The 20,748-nt window shown below is 52.6% G+C and overlaps 1 protein-coding gene across 1 annotated transcript; it reads right to left on the reverse strand.

Moving 5' to 3' along the window:
* Positions 1-601: 601 nt before the first annotated feature.
* On the reverse strand, positions 602-19,552 carry NXF1 (nuclear RNA export factor 1). Its single transcript, XM_044448644.1, has 21 exons — positions 19,416-19,552; positions 18,233-18,449; positions 16,861-17,008; positions 15,687-15,770; positions 13,615-13,719; positions 13,356-13,436; positions 12,752-12,821; positions 12,394-12,482; positions 10,343-10,450; positions 10,145-10,254; positions 7,450-7,486; positions 7,080-7,148; positions 6,830-6,885; positions 6,211-6,318; positions 5,820-5,878; positions 4,025-4,140; positions 3,768-3,810; positions 3,581-3,653; positions 2,580-2,762; positions 2,390-2,450; positions 602-1,432 (listed from the first exon to the last, which is right to left on the reverse strand). The coding sequence occupies exons 1-21, from the start codon at positions 19,444-19,446 to the stop codon at positions 1,394-1,396; spliced, it is 1,887 nt and encodes a 628-aa protein (XP_044304579.1). The 5' UTR covers positions 19,447-19,552; the 3' UTR covers positions 602-1,393.
* Between the last annotated feature and the right edge of the window lie 1,196 nt (positions 19,553-20,748).

Raw genomic sequence — 20,748 nt, forward strand, 5'->3', positions numbered from 1 at the left:
AAGCTTCTCAACAATAGAGAATATAGAATTACCTTAAACAAAGCGTAACCAGGAAGCGCTGAGCACGCGTCGGTGGGAACTTGCTGAGAAGGAATGACGAAGCCCTGTAGATTAGCTCTTAGCCTCACTCATCAGCCTCTCACTTTGGCAAAGTCACTGATGGTGAAAATCAGTGGACACCACAAGATCCGTTGTTCACCGACTCTCTGGGTCTAACAAGTGGTGGCATTCAAGGAAAAGGAGGGTAAGTTGATGGAGACTTGCTGAAATAGAGGAACTGTGGAGAGCCTTTTGCCCAAGGTCTTGCAAAACCTTGGAGCCGGCACTGGCAAAAGCGATCTCCCACAGGGGAGAAATGCGTCTTAGGGAAAGGACAGAAGGTTTGGCAGGATGCAAGAGCATCAGGACTCTTCCTCTCCCCTTCTTTCAAAAGTCTAGTAAATTAGGAAGTGGGGAAAAACCCCACTTATTTACAGAGTTTATCCCCTGCTAAGTATTACAGTTTCAGTTTTCAAATCAGAAATAGTACAGAGCCAAACATCCATACTGGAAGAGGAAACGATCCCCTTCCTAGTTTAGAACACCATCACGCGGACACATCAAGGTTTTAATAATAATTTTACTAAGCACAGTGTTTTCAAGAACTAGAGGTGGAACAGAAACACAGAAGCTGCAGCTTGCTGAGCGTGCCAGCCTCATGAACTTCCGTGATGAGCAACAGCTACCCCAGGAACTGAGAAGAAGATTAAAGACTGTTCCACGAGGGCCATGTTTTACAGACCAGCCACCCGAGGCCCTGTACTCCAAACTTAAAACCCTCTGAGGTAACCTAAAACTAGGAAACAATGCCTCTGGCACGGCAACAGAAAGCTAGAATGCACCAAAAGGGGACGGCAGTGCCCCTCTTCCCAGCTTAAAAGGTTGGAAGTCCCTTCTGCCCACTTCAGTTATAAAGTCTGTAGTAAGACCTTGTTCTACTTTGCACATATTCAAAGCTTCACTCCTGAGACGGCGGCTACAGAAACAAAACACAGGCCGGAGGATGCCAAAAGTCAGATTTCCCAAATAAGAAGGGTTGTGGTGAAGAAACACAAAGAGCCTTTCCTCAGGGGCCTCTACACGGCCACATGGTCAACTTTGTCCTCTAAAAACAAACAGCCTACAGAGCAACAGGGCCCCGACATCTTCTGCTGCCACAGGGAGGAGGTGGCCCTTCTGTCACAGTATCTGCCGTGGGCTTTGCCTCCACCCCGATGGTGAAAGGCACGGCTGTAGGCTTCGCAGCAAGTGAGAGTCTCTTAATTTATATGGCAAAATTTTATTTACAAAACAGTTCCCCCAAAGATAAAATGTAGCTTGGTTGGTTTTGGTCAGGGCGAGGGAGCCAAAATGCTCAGTGAATGAAAGCCACTTCTGGGATCTTCTGCTCGGCCTATTGAAGGAAGGAAGAAAGAACTTAACCCACACGCTCTTCTTCGTACTCTGCTCTGCAATAATCCAGATTCAAAATGGGACGCTTTCCACTTAACTCAGCTGTTTCCAAGGCCCACAAGGTTGGAGAAATTTCCTTATTACCTTGAGCAGAAGCCCGAGCCCCCAAATCGACAATATTCATGAAGGACCCTTCACAGAAGGAGGGCTAATAAAAGGCGCAAACACTACAGGTCCCACCTCTGGCCCTAAGGCAGGTCTTCTACGTATTAGCTGCCCACAATTAACTAATGATGGAGAGAAAGCAAAGGGCAGGAGACAGCAGCTCACACTGTAGCAAACCCATTATGCTAAATTATTCTAGATTTACTATGAATGCTGGCTTTTCAAGAATGGGCTTCATTAGTCTCCCTGGCACCAGAAGCAACCCTAATCAAACCAGGAACTGGAAGCAAAGAATAACCCCCGTTTCCGAATCCAGCTGGTGGAGGATTCATGACAAATCCCACAGATGCAATGCTAAACCAGTGCTAGAAATTTCCTAATCTATTCAGTTGCCAGCAGAAGGGAACTGGTGGAGGATCAGATGACATGGTCCAAAATCCTTCTTGTTACAGCAATTCTGCTTTATCATTATGAGTGAACCAGGCCACAGACCTCACGTGAAGGACATGGCGAATCAGACCATGAGAACGGAGGGAAAGCCTCTTGTTCTTCCACAATCAGTCCCTGTGACAGTCCCTGTGTTGTGGCAACATCAAGACTGAGAGCAGGTTCTGGCGGTTTCACTATCGGACGCCAACTGTACACCCGCAGGGAGATGTGGAAACGCCAGGCCAGCGTGCGGCAAAGCCTACAACCCTCGAATCAAGGGGGGACCTGACAGAGCATCCCAGCAGCGTCTCCTCCTGTACAAGGCCCTGGATAATCCCGCCAGGATCTGCCCAAGACGACTCACCTTGAGCTGGGTGTAGGCATGGGCTGCCTTGGCGTAATTCCAATCGTTGTCCAAGAGGCACCTGGGGAGAAGGCGGGGACAGACCCGACAGGTGAGGGGAGAGCGCCCAACCCCAGCTGCCAAGCGCCTTTTCCTCACCCGCCCCCGGGACCAGCTCCTGCTCCTCCCCTCCCCATCCGCCCTGACTCACTTCTGGGACCACTCCAGGTTCATGCCTGACTGCAGCGAGAAGTTCTGTAGCATTTCCTGCTGCTCCGCTGTGAGCGTGGGCACGGGACTGGAGGAGGGCGTGGGTGCCGGCATGACGAAGGCTTTGCGGATTTCCATGTTGGTGGCCTTGCGGATGAACAGCTGGTCGTTCACGATGCACAGCCTGTGGGAGAGGGGGATGAGTCGGGGCCTGCAGGGGCTAGAGGCCCACACGCGGCTCGGCAGCCCCCCGGACAGGAACAGAGAGGCGTGGAACTTCCCCTTCCAAGAGCTCCATTGGGGGCAGGAGATCGGCAAGCAAGAGGTTAACTTCCCCCAGCGCTCCCTCAGCTTTCTTTCCCTGGATGTGCACTGTGGCATTTCCCAGGAATGAGGAGCAACCTGGACACAAGCCTTCGCCTCCCAAGGCACCAAAGCCGGGAGAGGAGAACTCACTGACGGAGGTGGCCAAGGATGCTGTGAGCACCAAAAGGCATCGAGTCCTTTCATCAACCTGTCCGATCTTCCTCCACAAAGGTGCCCAGGACACACAGGAGAGGATTCGCCCCTCCCCTTGGCCTCCACCTGGATCAGGGAGACTCTCTGGTGTAAGCCGGGCTTGCTCTTGCTAGTCTACCCTTTCCATGGGAATTCCGGAAATGGCACAGTGGGCACTTTTTAAAATGAAGGCTGCCGCAGTCTTGCTCAGGCGAGTGTCTCGCCAGAGGAGCAAAGGTCCTCCCAGCCCAACGCCCTGCTGCTGTGGCAGGGAGCCGAGCAACCCACGTGCCCCCAGAAACGGGCCCAAGCTCTGCTAGTGGAGCGCAATCTACTGTCTGCCCGCGCCTACTGCACCACGTCGATCATGGTGAGGAGCAGCAGGCAGACAGCTCCACGCCTGGGGTTCTTTGACAGGCTCGGACTTCCCCGGCTCCTGGTGAACCTCCCCTCCCCTCCCCTCCCCTCCTGGATCTGCCAACTCCCGGAAGATCGTCCTCTTACCCATTGTGGCCAACAGGCACGGCAATGAACACCCGGACAAAGGCTCGCACCGAGTCCCGACACTTGCCATCCACTGTGGAAGGGTTGGAAAAAGAGCAGCGTGTTCAGGAAGGGGCACTGGGTGCACCTGAGCAGCACGTGGCGCGCTGCAGGGTGCGGGCGAAGGGGGCTTGAGCCGCCGACTCACCTTCTTTGAAGATTCCGTTGAGCGTGAAGCACAGCAGGGTGTTCTACAAGAGGAAAGAAGGGCCTCAGATTCTCTCGGTAGCCGTCCGGTGGGATTCCCACCCTTCCCGAGTCCCTATTCTGACCCACCATTTCGGTGGCGAGTGATTGGGGCTCCCGGTCGCCCACGGGGAGCAGAGCCATCTCCCTCCGCCACCCACCCAGCTTTCCTCATGGATGGTGCTGACCGGTCACACCGACACCCTTCTCCCCGCTCACCGTCTGGGCACAGACGTCCACCACGAAGGAGTTTATGTCGTGCTGGGTCTTGGGCAGCTCGCTGAGGAATGCGACCACATTCAGCTTCGTGTGCTTGAGCAGCCGGAAGCGCATGGCTGAGGGCAGAGGAGAGAGAGAAGGATCAGCGACGATCCAGAGTAGCAGCAAGGGGAGAAATCGGCGGGCGCTGGAAGCGGGTTCAGCCAAGAATGGATCCCAGAGCAGCTTACAAGGATTAAGACATTAATGAGACGATCCCAGGCATGTTTCGACCGGAAGAGTCTTGCAGCTCCCAGCATTCCCAAGCTGCCTGGGAATGCTAAGGGTGGCAGGACGTTTTCTGTCCAAGCATGTATTGGGCTGTCTCCGAAGGGAGGAACAGATAGGCCAGTTCCAGGGAAAGGAGCTCCCTGATGGTGCGGATTCCCTCTCTGTGGAGCTCCACCAGGCCCTCTTCCCATCCTCAAAATGGGCACGCACTCCTGCTCCGCAAGGCTTTTTACAAACACTTTACTGTTCCTCGTGATGAGTTTTCACTTTTGGTATGACCACTTTACTATTCTAACTCCGTTTTCTTCTTCAGGGGAGGATTTTATCTTTAAAGGTGAAAAACACAGAAAGAAAGGAATGGCCCCGATGCCACTGGAATCTGCCGCCTGCAAGAACAAGGCCTCATTCTGAAGTCTACACAGGCCGGTATTCAGGTCTTTTCAACGAGACCCTCGGAACGATCAGCGAGCATCAAGTCAACTGACTTACATTCCTTTTCAGTCTCTCCCCTCTCCATGGGTTAGAAAAACTTTCCCCCTAATTGTGCGGGTTCTGAACATTTGTGGAGCTAGGCGGCTTCTCTGCTGAGTGCTGGTTTATTTCCTTAGCTCTGCTTCCCCAGATCAAAACCCGGCCCACCCGCTCCAGAAAGCCCCCCTGCCTTGAAATCCTGGCCAAAGAGGAAGCGCCGCAGCGAAGAGGAAGGCCCTGTGTTTACAGCACTTCCTTCGCCGCTGCAAATACGAGGCCAACAGCTGGCGCGCCGTGGTCAAGTCTGCGGCGCGGACCACCCTGCCAGCGCCTGCGCAGCTGTGGCCGCGTGCAAAGGGCTGCAGCGCGGCACAGAATGTGGCGCAGCCGGACACCCTGGGAGGCTCTGCGGGGGCTTTCTCGTGCCGCTCAGCTTGGCCACAGCGACACACGTCTTTGTGGCGGCTCTGTGGCATCCCTGACCGACCCCGGGCTCTCCTTCGCCCAAGCGCCAGCCTCCGCCTCGACGCTGCCTTATTCCTGCCTCTGCTCGGCCTTGAGGTATGCGACCCCACCTTGCCTTGGCCACCGGCTCTGCCGCGCTTTGAGGGCCCCTGGCCTGTGCCAGCTCCTGCCCCCGTCTTTGCAACCGCATCTGCCGTGCCACGTCGGCACCTGACCTCGCCCACTCCTGGGCCTGCCTTTTCCTCTGGGCCTGCCATGCCTGGCTGGACAGCTAACCCTCGCTTGCTCCTGGCTTCACCTGTGGGTGCAGAGCAACTCACGAAGCCCTCCTGTGCATTTGGGAGCTGTCCCAAACCTTTCACCATCGCAGAGCCTTCCCTTGGCCAGGCTGGGCCCCAGTTCTAAACCAGAAGGCCTCCGCAGAAGAGGAGATACTTGGAAACAGACGCACTGTAGGGTCCATTGTGCAGGTACCTATCCTGCATGCGGGGTATCAAGGATGGCTCAAATGTGGCTTGCCCTCTGCACGGGATCGCCGGCATGGAGCCCTCCGCCCCACCCCTTTTTGCAGCCCTCTGTCACGGCTTACTTGGATCCTTGAGCTTCTTCACATTCCGGCTGTTCTTGAAGTACTCGGCCAAGCTACTCCTGTGGACAGAACAGCAGCCTGAACACTCAATTTGTAAAAAATCCCCTTCCCCAAACCTTTGTTCTCACAAAGCGAGTGCAGTATGTCATCCCTGCAGGGCCAGGCTGACATGCTCAGCAGCCTCTAAAGCAAAGCAGAAAGGCCCCAGGGCAGCCACGTCTTCCCGCTCTGCCTAAAGGTACCTGCTGATGCAGGAAGATCTAGGAAAAAACGGAAGGCTGGCACCGCTGCCTCCTGCTGGGTTGATCCAGCCCTTCCTAGTTTCTTATGCCAGGCCAAGGCCTGCGCCTCTCTCAAGGCAGGGGAAGGAAACCCAGCAGTGCCTGCTTACCTGGAAGGGTTGTGCAATGAGAAGGGGATGCTCAGAGAGCAGCAGGCGCCATCGTGGTAGGCATCCAAGAGTCCCTGCCGGTTCCCGGAGTCGTAGATGGTGTAGTATCTTGGGGGAACAGAAGCTTCGCTTAAAGAGCAGTTTCAGCCCACCAACCCGGGAACAAGCTCCTCCTCCTCTGTGTGTCTTTTGGGGGGTGAGGGGCAGGTAGCAGGTGAGTGGCACAGGATGAACAGCAAGCTACCCCTAGTGGCTGAGGAGCTCTGTTCCCACCTTGGACTGGAATATAGATCAACGGAGTGGGGAAGAGAGCACGCGTTTGATGGGCAGGCCTGACATGGACCCTCGGCCGTTACTTCTCAAGGAATGGCACAGGAAAGGGGCTCTCTTGCTCAAGTCCAGCTGCACATTTCGGGGCGCAATTTCACATGTCGCTCACCGCCCCGCCCCGCCCCACCCGTGAGCTGACTTGAGAACCCAGCATCTTTCCACAGCTCCCCCCTTGGGCACAGCCAGGGCTCCTCAATAGCGGCTGTGGAAAAGGCCTACTTCAAAGCAGAAGCAAAACAGCGCACTCCTCATGACTCTCGAATGAGCTGATGGCGGGGGGGGTACTTACTGCTGCAGGAATTGCACAATCAGCGCCTTCAAGCCTTCCGAGCAAAAGTAGCTGCCCTGAATGGGGAGGGGGAGAGAGAGAGGAGACCAGCTTCTTCACGTGGCACACAGCACAGCCCTCCGAACACTCCCCAGCCCCCGCCAATGAGGGGCAGCCCAGAACCTCGGCTTCCTGGCACCCGGGCCTGCTGCTGTGGCTCTCTCAGGATGAGGGACCCCCCCCGCCCTCCCCTTTCCAAGCACTTCTGTACCTTGCTGGGGGGCAGCGTGGTGGGCGCTTCGACATCGAACGAGATGGGAGGGGGGAGCTCGTGACCGTCCTGTGGAAACAGGAGGGGGACACCTCAGCAGGACCAATTTTTTTTTTTCCCAATTTATAGCCTGCCTTTCTCCTACAAAGGGCTCAAGGCAGCTTACATCATCTCTCCTCCTCCATCTTATCCCCACAACAACAACCCTGTGAGGTAGGTTGGGCTGAGAGTCTGTGACTGGCCCGAAGTCACCCAGTTGGCTCCATGACTGAGCGGGGACTCGAACCCGGATCGCCTGAGTCCCAGTCGCGTGCTCTTAACCACTACACCACGCTGGCCTGCCCGCCCACAGCCGGCCCAAGTCACTCACCAGCCTCAGCAGCTTCGGGAACCGTTCGCGGATGGCGCTGTCAGAAAGGGAACAGGAGTGAGCGAAAGCGCTTTGCATCCCAGCAGCACAGGCCGCCCCCACCCGTGGCCCGCCTCGTCGGCTCCCCTCTTCCGCTGTCGCCACCTCCGTCTCCCTACACGAGCCGGCCCCATCTCTGCGGCATCCCCCGCAGGCGCCATTCTCCGGGGTGCCTTGCCCCGTCTCCTAACACACTCGCCTTTCCCGTCCTAAAAACGGGGTGGGGGGGATGGACAGCCTTGCAACGAAGAGCCCATTCCACGGCTCTCAAGAGAAGGGTCCGCATTGTGCTGCATGTCCACGGGGGACACCGTACCTTCTGCCACGCAGACCTCATCCTCTGCGCTACAGGACCGGGCGCTCTCATGTGCCATCTCAGAAAAGACGGCGGTCCACTGTGAGCAACGCCAAGCGCTCCGTCCCATTCCCGTGGGCCTTCCGTTTGGGAACGTGGAACCGCGCAGCATAAAGCTACGGAAAACCTTGGCGTGACTCACCACGGCTTTAGAACAAAGCCCCATAAAATGGCTGTCCAAGTGGGTGCTTCTCTGGAAGCCGAAGAAACTCGCACAGACAAGCGTATTAAGTGAGACCCACCAGAGCGAATGTGCGCCAAGCCAGGACCGGTTGGGACAGTGGCTTGGCCTTTGGGGCATTAATTTGGAAGCAACACACACCATGTTAAGAGCGCCGTGCTGCTTGCGGACGGATCCCCCAGACCTGAGCCTCTCTTAGGGAGAAGTGCCAGTTTCCCTCACAGTGCCAGTCAGCCCTGGTCACAAGAGAAGTGGGTCTGTTTCAGGATTACTGTATCATTATTATATTACAGATGCTTGGCAAGGTACAAGGCTGAGTGTGAGAGTCGACAGCTTCAGCGTGTGAGACGCCATCCTCTGTGGCTTTGGACCGGGGGAGCGGAAATGTGTCCAAAGCATTCTGCACATCTCACACCTTTCCTGCGGTTGTTTCGCACATGCACCCAGGCGAGCTATGCCAATGTGCCCGCAGTCGGGCTGCTGGAGGGCGTACTCTGCACTTACCTGAGCTTGTACTCACCCGCAGGGCTCGCTTATAGGAGGAGGGATCCCGAGGCCAGAGGGCAGGGAAGGGAAGGGGAAGTAGGGGGAATGGATAAGAATCCCCACTGCTCATGGAGAGGCGTGTGCCAACATCCTGGCAGCCCAACTTAAAACAGCTTTGGGAGGGTTCCTGCATCAAGGCCCAAATCTAATTAATGACTGCGGAAGACAGTGGGGGGGAGAAGCAGGGGGCGCCAAAGACCGGAGGGAATGAAGAGGAATGGCCCAGAAAAGCCTCCGCTCCCACGCACAGCCTCGTCTATCCTCAGCGACTCCCCTCCTGCACCCACCCCGCTGAGGTACGGGCGCCTCGCCCAGGCCGGCAAAACGTCCGAGCGGACAAGCAGGGCAGAAAAGGGTTTTTCTTTGATCACGCTTCGTCATTTCTTTGCTGCTGCTCCAGGCCGGAGCCAGCACTGTCACGGCGCTTTGCTCGCCAAGAACCAAAAGGCTCCCTCCGGGAAACAGCGCCGGGGCCGTCCGGTTTGTTGTCGAGGGCGAGCGTGGTTCCTGCGCCGTGCCTGCCATCCTCCCCCGAGGCCGCCAGGAGGGCTTTGTTTGGCCACTGTGTGACTGTGCCTGTCTTAGGTTGTTCCTTCCACGAGGAATCTTACCCGTCATTGGCTAACCAGCCTTCTGCACGGACCAAACACCCCGGCGCACGCCACGACCGGGCAAGCGAGGCTCAGTTCTCACGGAAGCACCTTATGTGCCTCGGCATGGCAGAGCCCTTCCTGGCACCGCGCTGGGGAGCTCTTGAGAGAGAGAGGAAGTCTGTGCCGCAACAGGTGGGCACGGCACGGCACGGCCGGCTGAGGCGAGCGCGGTGGAGTGCAAGGGAGAACGGGAGAGGATGGAGGAGGCTGTGCCGCTCGGGGTCCCAAAGCCTGGGCGCCCACCAAAGCCAGTGGTGTGTACAGGGCGGAGGGTGGAAGGAAGACAGGCAAGGAAAGGGCAGAGACGAGACGAGAAGAGAAGGCTCGGGGTGCTGGGAGATGGGGGATCGCTTTAAAAAAGCCAACTGGAGAGGGAGAGGAGAAGCCAGTCCATTCCACCAACCCTACCGAAAGAGGAGTTACTCTGTTCCTCCTCCCTTCCCATCCCTTTCCTCCCTGTGTGTTGTGTCTTTTAAGACCATGAAACCACAGGCAGGGACTGTCTTATTTTACTGATAGCATATAAGCTGCGCCAGGAGCCCTTCTGGCTTGAAGAGTAGGCTAAAAGGACTTTAAACCAATACGTATGTTGCTTATGCTAATATAGGGAGGGGGAAGGAGCGAAGATTACTGGTTGGGCAGTGTCCCGGGCTAGCTGAAATAAAATCATGGTCACAGACATCACAAATCAGGACTCGGAAATACTGGACGTGCTCCAGGAGAGCCCGAGATGCTGCCGCAGCCAGGCAGGCAGCTCTGTGGGGACAAAGCAGTCAAGCGGGCACCACGAGGTGGGTGAAGGTCCCACGGGCGCATCTTCTTCCTGCCCCTTTTGCCCTCCGGAGGGATGCAACCCGGGCCAGGCGGGGATGGGAAGCACCTTTCCAGCCAGCTGCCCACGGTCCCACCGCTGCCGCTTACCTGATGTAGGTGGACTGGTCCCGGAAGTTGTCACACATTGGGTTGCTGTCTAGCCAGAGCTCCTCCAACTTCAAGCCTTTCAGCCTGTCCAACTCGCGCTCTGTCTTCAGCTGAAGGGAAGTCAGTGGAAACCGAGTCAGTGGGAATCTCACAAGGCGGAGGAGTAATTGGGCTAAACGGGTGAGCCTCTGAACCTACCTGGTTCGAGGACAAATTGAGGATTTTCAGGTTAGGAGCCTTCTGGGGCAGCTCAGCTAAATCATCCAGCCGATAGAGTTTGTTGTCGCTCAGATTTAGGGAAAGAAGCTGCAGTGGGGCAGAAAGCAGGGGCAAGGTCGGAATGAGGGGATGTGCTCTTTCGCACACATGCCACAGCCCCAAAAACAACACACGGCACAAAAGCGCTTGCACAAACCACACAGAAACACAAATCAGGCCCGAGGTTGTAACTTCTCCAAAGCTTAGACCCAAGGAAGATGAAAGTCACCCCATCACTGCCGCTTTACAGTAATGACTACCCAATTTGGCTTTTATTGACTCTTCATGTAATGGACCACCTACAATTAAAGCCCAGCTCTCTTAATCGCACCCTTTATTGTTTTTCTTTACTTTATAAAAGACCTGCGTGTGCCTGACAGATCCAAAGAGCGGCTGGCTTTTATATTTTCTAACAGGGACAGTCCGGCACTTTCTTCCTCCTAGTAGCTTTTCATGCAACTCTGAGGTGTTTTGCAGTGGCCACTGCTTAATTAAATCTGTTGAACATACTCACACTCATCCTGTGAAGAACGCAAACCTCACACTGACCTCTTAATTGGCCTCCTGAAGCATCGGTATATCTGGACCCTCTGCCAGCTACCTCTTGACTATTATTTTTGGTTCACTTCCAATTTTATCTCCTTTCCTTTTATTATTTTTCTATATCCTATTCCCTCCACATTCTATACGACAAACTCGCACCTGGTCTCCAGGGCTGCCAAGATAAATTCACCCCTAGTCAAGCTAGAGACCACAGTTCAGTAGCAGAAAAACCACAACCAGAAACAAGAGAGACCACTCCGGCAGCCCAAGCTTGACTGTGCACAGAAAAATGGGAGAACAGAACATCTGTTAAAATCCATAAAACAGACTGAACAGAGTAAAAAGGGCAAATGGGAATTCGCCTAACTCAAGAGAAGAGAAGAGAAGAGAAGAGAAGAGAAGAGAAGAGAAGAGAAGAGAAGAGAAGAGAAGCTGGTAAAGTACAAATGTAGATAAAAGATTGTTTGGAAAATGTTTTAACTTGTAGATCCGTGGTTTTATTGCAACCATGTAAAAATTTTACCATGTAATCTATTATTGATAAAACTCTTATTCTAATGATGGAGGAAGACTGAGATTGTTCCCTATTTCGGGAGTACTGCTAAGAGTCAGCAGGGAATAAAACCAGGGGAAGGAAGGAATTTTGACTGGGAAGGTTAGCGAGGCGTCATTATAAAGCATTGTTGACAGATGTGACGTTTTACAGTACACAAGAAGGCAGGTCCTTGCCTAGAGGATCTTACAAACTAAATTCATCATGAAAAATGACAGCAGGCAAGGGAAGTGGAGGCAGCGTGGAAACGCACAATTGTGTCAGTTATAAGAACGTTGCCACAGTGCCACAGTCCGGAATTAGTCACCCGGGCCCTGTTTCAACGGCAAGCACCTGCTTGAAAGTTTTGCTTTAGGGAAGTTGAGACCAGGTGCCTCAGCAGATGCTCGTCCGTTAACACCCCAGTGAAAGGAATGCTTCCCTTAAGAAAGCCCCAGAATGCTTCGAAGCATGGAAAACAGGAACTAATTTGTGGGTGAGCCTTTGAGAGGGCGAATGGGAAGCGGGCAGCACCAGGGTCTGTGTCAGGCTGGGCAGTATGTCCGGTTAGGATTTGTCCTTTGGAGGAGTTCGCTGCACGGGTCACAAGAGGAGTGCGTGATGACCGGGGTCAATGGTGACCCTCCTCAACAGAGGCGATGCCCCATCCCACCGGGGAATTTGCCACCGATGGAAATTTCAGCAGGAATGGTTCAGGAGCAGGAGGCCATAAAACACGGACATCCCACCCATTCCTGCTCTGGGATCCCAGAACATTTCCTGAAAGGGTCGATAGTCGGTCCAAGGCACAACGGACACTTGTCAACCTGCACTGGAATTCCAGAGGATCAGCAGGCCTGGGCACCCCAAGACAACGGGGGGGGGGGGGGGACAGAGAAGGTGGTAAACAGCTAACCTCTGGAATGTTCTCCTGGATAATCTGCAGAACAGCCAGCATGCAGCTTCGGCGGCTCAACACCATGTCTATGTTTGTTGCCACCAGATCTGAGGAGTTTAAAAGTTATATTTATTTTATTACTCAGTTACTTCCAGCAGGACTCCCCAGAAAACAACACCAGACTAGCTCTTTGCCTTCAACCGGAGACCAGAACTAGCATTCTGCGAGGAGAGCTCAAAGTTCGCTTGCGCCAACACTGGATTTTTGTTTTGCTTTAAATGAAGGATCAAGCCAAACCTACGGCTAGTTTTTCAGTGCACGGAAGAACATCAGCCCTGCGAGGAGGAGGACAAAAGATACAGGTATCGTTACCTACCAGGATCCGTGTGTATGTTTTTCAGGTCCAAGCCCTGCTGGGAAGGATCGTATCTTTTACTCATGCATTGCTGAAAGCAGAGCAAAGCTTTCTGTCAGGCAGATGTTTGAGACCCATATATGCCAAGCAGAATCGTCATTCCCCACTAAATCTTGGACTACCTAAGCCAGGGGGCCCCTCTTCTTCCTAGCTGTTGTCACCACAGCCATGCTGACGACCAGCCCCCTCCCAGACGAGCCCAGGAAGCCACCTGATGCCACGCCAGACCACTGCCCCACCACTTTCTCTGCCTGGCGGCGATTCGGCAAGGTTCCAGCTGAGAAGGGCCCTTCCCAGTCCTGCTAACCCAGTAACGTTGAAACTGGAGAGGCCGGGGACCAAACACGGCCCACAAGGCGTGAGCTCTGCCACAGAGTGCTCTTCTGCACCCTCCTCCCATCTCCTCTCCCTACTGCACCTCCCATAGGCCAGTGAACCCCATTACAGAGTGTACTGTGTGAAAAACCTACGGGTTTGTCATTTTCACTTTGCACCGAAGAGGACACGTTCCCCTAGAGGCAGGAGCACCTGGAAGCAGAAGGACGGGCGGGCATTTTCCACTCACCTTCAGCTGCTCAATCTCTTCCGGCTTCAGCTCACGCTGGACGGTTGGGGGCGGGCTGCATGGGTTGAGCAGTATCACCACCTGAAAGAAAGGAGGGCAAGCTGCGGTTGGTGGGCAGGCTGCAGGTTAAACCAGCCCAGGTGACCTGGGCGAGGAAGTGGCAAAAGCAGGTCATACCACACCACTCGGGACCTATGCCCTCAAGGTGTGGTTAGCCCTGCTTCTCCTGTTACCCCACTTCCGGGCAAGAGGAACGAACCTTGTAGCCATCTGGGGCAACGATCTTGCGGGACACCTGCCTTAGGGCGTTGGCTGTAGCAGAGTCCTCCACATAGAACATTACTCGATTGTTGGCATAGTGAAGCTGTGAGAGGAGAAAAAGCAACACTGTTCTGTGAGCTGGCTTCCCCTTTTTTGATTTTTTAAAAAGCGCCAATTTTCATTATTACTGAAGACTGTATGGAAATATTTAGGGTACTTTGCAAAAGCTCTAAAATCACAAGATAGCCAGACACAGCTTACAAAGACCAGAAGATCTGACGTTTTGGAGATGCTTAAGTTTGGAGAGGTTCACCTGGGGCCGACTTTATATTCCTTCCAGTGCCAGGTGAAAACCTTTTTATTTACCCATCATTTTAAGAATTAGAAATTTTAATTGTGGTTTTAACATCCATAGTCGCTTTTTGTTTTTGCCTTGGCTTTTGTTTTGATTTTGATTTTTTGCTGATATTATGTTTTTGTTGTTTACTGGTGGTTATTTGCTGGTAATAATTGTTATAATTTTTGTTATTTGTTGTTGTTATCCATTGTTATAATTTTGTAAGCCATCCTGGGACGTTCTTCTCATATAGGATGGGATAGAAATGTTTTCAATAAATAAATAAAGTTTCTCCCTCCGAACATTTTCTGATCCTTCCGCACTCCCTCCTTAATGCCTGACAGTTTTTTCCCACCAACAGGACAACATTTCCAAAACTTTTAATACTGGGACACAGTTGCTTTTGCTGGACCGAAACTGAAGGCACATTTTGTTCCAGTGTTCAGAAAGATACACACACATTCTTGATCACTTCCCAGAAAAAAGAGGCAGATGCCCTCCTTCCCGTTTCAGGGTAGCCCAGCGAACACCCCTCAGCAATCCATCCTATTACAAAGGGCAAAAGGATGAAATTATATATTCTGGACAATAGCAATGTTTGGGGTGGAAAGTCTGGCTACATTCCCCCAGTGTAGTTTAAGATGTGTTAAGGATCGGAGCGCACAGTGCTTGGATTATGGAAGGGGGAAGGCAGAAAGACACACACAATTTCAGTAGCTGAGTGACTCTGTTTTTAGTCAATCAAATATGCCCATTCCTGAGGGTCTGTAAAAATGTTAAGGTGGTCCTCGCAAAGGGTAGGGAATCTGGTCTACGAAGCACTTGTGGTTGTTTCTTCCCTTAGATTAAAGCCACGGAAAAGCAGTACTGGGAAAGGAGAACATAACTTGAGAGGATGTGATTGAATCGGAATGTTGGACTAGGGGATGGTGGCAGATGCAGGGATGACACAAAATTTGAAGATAGGAAAGGGAAAACAAGAGAATATGTGGATGAAAGGGATAGAAAGCACAATGCGTATTAGAAGAGGATCAGTAAGAGGCACTTAAAGCAATAAGGGAAATGGATCTGAGAAAAAAGCACTAGTAGTGAAGACTAGGAAAATATTTGAATGCAGGGAATATTAAAATGTATGCCAGTAAGAATAAAGGAAAATTTCCCCAAAATTGTACGGAAGTGGTGCTTAACTTCAGTGAAGCTGAATCGTACAGATAATAAATACTCAAATTCATGTTGGTGAAATGGTTATGAAGTGGGTACGTATTTCCATATGTGGTGGGAATGCAAATGGGTAATGAAATATTGAAGAGAGGTTTTTACAAAGTGCAGTAAAATATTCTTAATCTAGATATAAGTCCTGAGATCACATTGCTTTCAATATTTGATAAAAGCAATGGAGCTGGAATAATAAAGAATTAATGGCAAATTTATAAATACAGCAAGGCTAATTATAGCTAGGAATTGGAAAATAAAATATGATTACTAATGGTCTGGTATAGAGAAGTCTGGAATATAGTTATTCACAATAAATTCACATGTGATATTACAGTGTGAAAAGGGAATAGATAGATAAATAAGTTTAATGCGATTTGGGGTAAACTTGAGTGCGTTTTAAAGAAGGGAAAGGATTTGAGCCATCAGGGGGGAAAAAATACATTTTTGGAAAAGGGGAATGCTCTGAAACGCTTGAAGGTTTTTTTTTTGAGGAAGGCCCGCACGGGGAACTGCCTTACCTCCACTGGGTTGAAGGGGACGGTGCACAAATTCTGAATAGCACTAATAAGCCAGGCTTTTTCGTATTTCCTTCCATAAGGAATCTGGAAAGGAAGCACACATTCCTATTAAGGTCGGCACATGAGGCAAAGTCGCAGCAATTTCTAACTCCCGAGTCTGTCAGCCTATCAGTAGCTGGGAGAATTTGTTCTGCATCAAAAGGAAGCCTAACCTGGTTGGCCTCAAGCATATTTGTGGCTGCAGGGGACAAGTGCTCTGATTCAGCATGGAAGGTGGGTGACAAAATGAACCCCCCCCCCATACACACACACAAATATTGTAGGAGCATATGAAATTGGAGCAGTAAGAAAGCAGCTTTCAAGTCAGGTAAGTACAAAGGTTTAGAAAAAAAAACTTGCTGGGGGTCTTCTGGGGGCTTTAGCCCACCTCCTCCTCATATTGCCCCTCCCTCCAGCAAAAACAGACTGAATGGATACTCAGACATTTGATGCCTGTAGCCAGGGAGGGAGGGAGGGAGGGAGCAGCCTGGAAAATCTGAGAAGGCCGCTGGTATACCTGTATTTGACGATAGTCAACCGCTTTCAAATGTTTACAAGCCAGGAAGAATTTCCTGCCTTGAAACTGAAGCACAGCCTGTTTTATCAGCTTTATTTAACAGTGCCCACTGAATAGGGCAAAATCTCCCCAGAGTGTTTTCAATTTGAGCTACCTGAGGACGGGAGTGAGATTCACCACCTACTATACTCAGGTGCTGTCCTTCCAGGCACATAGTATTGTCAGACTAGCGAACTTCACGGGGGAGCAAATTCCAGAGTTGGGCGCCACCGCCAAAAAGGCCCTTCTCCAGGTAACCACCCTCCTAATCTCCTACGAGGAGGACAACCGGAGAAGGACCTCTGACTCAGATCTCAAGGGACAGGCAGGCACATAGGGAAGAAGGCGCTCCTTCAGGTATCCAGGACACAAGTCACTATGTAACTTCCACAATGAAAGAAAATACAGTATGGACAAAGTTGATTCAGCTGGCAACCCTGACACTCCCCTTCCACTGGGAAGACAACCAAGTGTGTGAAGCAAGGGAAATTCCTGTTATCCCTGTTCTGGGATTTAAGATGGGGGCGTGTGTGGCTGAAGCTGCTCCGGCTTCTATTCTGCTCCTCTCACTTGACTCACCGTGGCCCTAAACCAGGACTTCTTGGGGGCGCTGCTTCTGGGGGTGGTCCGTTCTGCGATATTCAGATTCCGTCTTACAGTGAGGTTTAGACTGTTTAGACCACCCCGATCCCGTTCTGGTCGGTTTGGACGTGAGCCATAAGGAGTGCTGAGGAACAGAAATTTAGCGTTCAGTACGCCGGGTGGACAGAGCGTTGAAGGCTAGGACCAAACTGTACTCTGTGGCTAAGCCTGCAGCTAAGATACATTGTTGTGTCACAGAGTTACTGTGTGAGGCAAAGTGCAGTATAAATCTTTGGTCCGAGAAAAGTGCTGCGGAAACTACACAGGCATTTCAATGATAACTAGACTCTCAGAGTTTCCAAAATAAACTAGGCAATATAGAATGCTACTCTTCTTTCCCAAACCAGCCATACATTCAATTAGTATTTTCCTGGCTGTTTTCAGCTTCACAATTTCTTCTGCCAGTTAAATGCTATGCTAGTAAAATATGACCTCATGCTCTACCTTTACAGGTGCATAACACATGGAAGCAGAGGTCCTCCCTGCAGCTAAGAACCTGAACCTAGTTAAACAAGAAAGTCTAATTCCCTTCTGGAGCCCCTCCTTAAAACCTTCTTCTCACTCATCCATGGGAGGGCCTGCAAGCCAGAGCAAGAAACAGCAGCAGGTCACAGATAGCTTCCCGGCCTTCGTAAAAACCTACCCCTTGATCTAATCCCTTCTTTACCTTTGAATTGATCTACGTGAATTATTAGTATTACATCCCACCTTTTTTTCTTTCCCAAGAACTCAAGGCAGCTCACGAAATTCTCCTCCTCTCAACATTTATCCGCACAACAACCCTGTGACGCAGGTTCAGTTGAGAGTCTGTGACTGGCCCAAGTTACTCAGTGAGCTCCATGGTTTACCAGGAATAGAACCAGCATCCTGCAGTCTTATCCACTACACCACACTAGCTCTCTAAGCTACCCAAAATGTCTCACGAAAACTCACAAACAGAAATGCTTTTTCTGTCAAAACCTTCAAAAAATTGTTTCTTTTCTCTCTACAATGTCCCTGAAAAGGACAAATACAGCACTCAGTTCACTCCACAGAATCTGCATAGAAATATGGATTCTCAACTGGGCCACACCTGATTCTGGTTCAAAAACCAATCCTCAAATTCTTCAAGCATCCCTAAAAACTGACAGGGAATTCAAAAGCATCATAGGCACTACTTGAGAACAATGGCCGCGAATGCAAAATGGAATCCTGCTCATGATGAAACTCGGTTTGTAAGCTCTCTAGCCTATGTTTGTTGCTACTTACAGCCTGAGAAATTGTGATTTTGCTTGCACAGGTGCCCACCCAACAGAACATTTTCACTCACTAGCGGGATCGAAGTGCATCATGAGGATCGCTCATTAGAACATCTCCATCCTCCTCCTCCGGGCAGCTGCAAGGACTGGGGCCTGCATTGGTCCAACTCCGCTGGTGATGGTTCATCTCGCTGTACATCTTTCCTCGGAAGGGCCCCCGGCCTTTTCTCCTCCGACCAGGGAAGCCCCTGTTGCCGCCGCCACCTCCACCCACACGATCATCATGTTCTGGGCAAGGGTCACAAATCGGAGTATCAGCAGGCTGCCCAAAGGCATTTCCTCACAGTTTACGTGAAGGCTGCCCAGGCAAAGCATTCAGACAACCGGCTCGAGGTGTCAAGTCCCCCAGACAAACTAGAACTGACCCCTTCCATCAACACTCTCGCCTGTCTCTTCTACCTGAAACGTTCAACTAGGTATCTTCATGGCTTTCTTTTAGAATTCCTTGTAACTCAGAATGTCCCAGAGCCAGGCTGCTTCTCTGCTTCCCGCCTCCTACAGGTGATATTTGTCCTCTGCCACCAAGTTCACAAGTCACCAGCTTCTTCCCCCAGCTCCACTACTTCTCCTCTGATTCCTCCAAGAGACACCTCATCAGGCAGGTACGCAAACCATGCCCTCCATATTCCCTTGTTCACTCAGCTCAACATTATGTACAACAACACTCCTCTTCGGGACTCCTGGACAGGAGACACTTTTCAGCCTCTCCAGCCTTGTTTGCCAGACTCTCCTCCTTTTCCTCACCCAGATGGACAGGTGTACAAGTGCGTGCATGCGCAGAGGCATAATCGCTCTCATACTGGCAGCAACTGCAACGCACCAAAGAATACCCCCGCCGAGCCCCCGTTCCCCCCCCCCGGGCTCACCCTGCCGAGCCCCCCCCTCACTGGAAGCGGCGGCGGCGGCTTCGTGGACTCGCCAGCCCCCGCGCCCCGGGCCAGAGAGACGCCCGCCCCGCCACTGCCCGGAGAGGCTTCCCGCCCTCCCGGGGTCGCCCCGCTTCCCTCGGCCGCCACCCCCTCCGCCCCGGAGCCTCTCCCACCGGCGCCGCACGTGCTCCGTCCCGCGCCGATCGCCCCCGCAGGAGGGCGCCCTCCCCAGAGGGGCCGCTGGGCCGGGCCGGGCCGGGCCAGGCCGCTCCGGGGAGCCCCTCGCCCGCCCGCCCGCCGCCCCCGCGCCGGCTCGGCCCCTCACCGCTGTAGCCTCCCTTCCCGCCGTCGGCCATGGGAGGAAGCGCGTCTCCCGGAGCGCCGCGCGCGGAAGACGAGGCCTGGCGCCGAGCCGCGCCTCTCCGGCTGGACAGGGCCGCGCCGAGCCGCTCACGCCGCCCGGACCCCTTCGCGCAGCTCGCCGACGCTCATCGATCGCAGGGGGAAGGCGACGGCCTCCAAAGGACCACCGCGCATGCGCGCCCCGCGCGCGCGCGCGCGGACGCCGGCGCGCATGCGCGGACGGCTTCGCCCCTCCGCGGCCGGCGGCGAACCCGGGGAGGGGCGCGCAGGAGACGCCTCCGTTGCGTTAACCGTCCGGTGCCCTGTTCTTTGTTCCTCCACGATCAAAGTAAGACGTGCTCGACTAAGAATGAAATAGGTGGAAACTTTTTAAACATATCCGCAAGGGATCGGTAGGGCGCTTGCCCTGCTTTGCAGAGCTGCCCAGGTCCGGTAAGCTTTGAATCTCCTTGCGAGCGAACGCGCTCCAAATATGGCAGAGGCCAGGAAAGTCGCAAACAACAGCCCTGCAGTGCTGCTATCCCAACGTTGCAAGGGGGGGGGTGAGATTGGCTGGAGAATTGCTGCGAACAGCTCGGCAGTGCAATCTAGTGTTTATAACGCAGGGCGGCGGGGGGTGGGGGAAGGTCTGCGACTTGCTTGGGTTCCCGTATTCCAAATTCTAGGGTAAAATTTAAAAAGCGTTTAACTTTTATCCTTTAATTATGGCAACGCTTCCCCTGGAAGCAAAAAGGACAAAACTGAAGCCGTAGGACATTGGAAAGGCAAGCCCCACTGGAGAATATAATAATGGCAGCGATAGCTGCTCGTATGAGATGCCTTCCCGATTCCATCTCAGACTAAGCCCAGCGCTGGATTGCATACAGAAGCCTCTTGTTCCACTGACTTGCATGAAAACAGACCGCCCTCCCACCTTTATCCACACGGAGCCAAGTTAGAAGGGCCACTTTCTCCTTCCTTTACTACCTTTTGGCACATTTCCTTTTTTTGTTTTGTGTGGAGGCAGATCCCTCTTCTAGCAATCGCAGCTGAAAGGAAGTCTTATAAGCCACGAACTAAGTGAGCATGCTATACCAAATGGCTTTGGCGAATAGGGCAGCATAGAAGCTGCTATACACACACACACACACCCCCCACCCACCCACCCACCCACCCCTTTTATAAATAAATGCCTTTCCTGTACAACAATCCTGCATTTTCCTGGAATTTTCATTCCTCCTAGATGAATAAGGGGTATAAAAGAACCAGAATTTTCCACCTATGCGTCAGCAGGCCCCATTTTCCCCAGCTTGGTA

The sequence above is a fragment of the Varanus komodoensis genome, unplaced genomic scaffold (assembly GCF_004798865.1).
Source record: "Varanus komodoensis strain SLA01 unplaced genomic scaffold, ASM479886v1 scaffold55, whole genome shotgun sequence".
Lineage (NCBI taxonomy): Eukaryota > Metazoa > Chordata > Lepidosauria > Squamata > Varanidae > Varanus > Varanus komodoensis.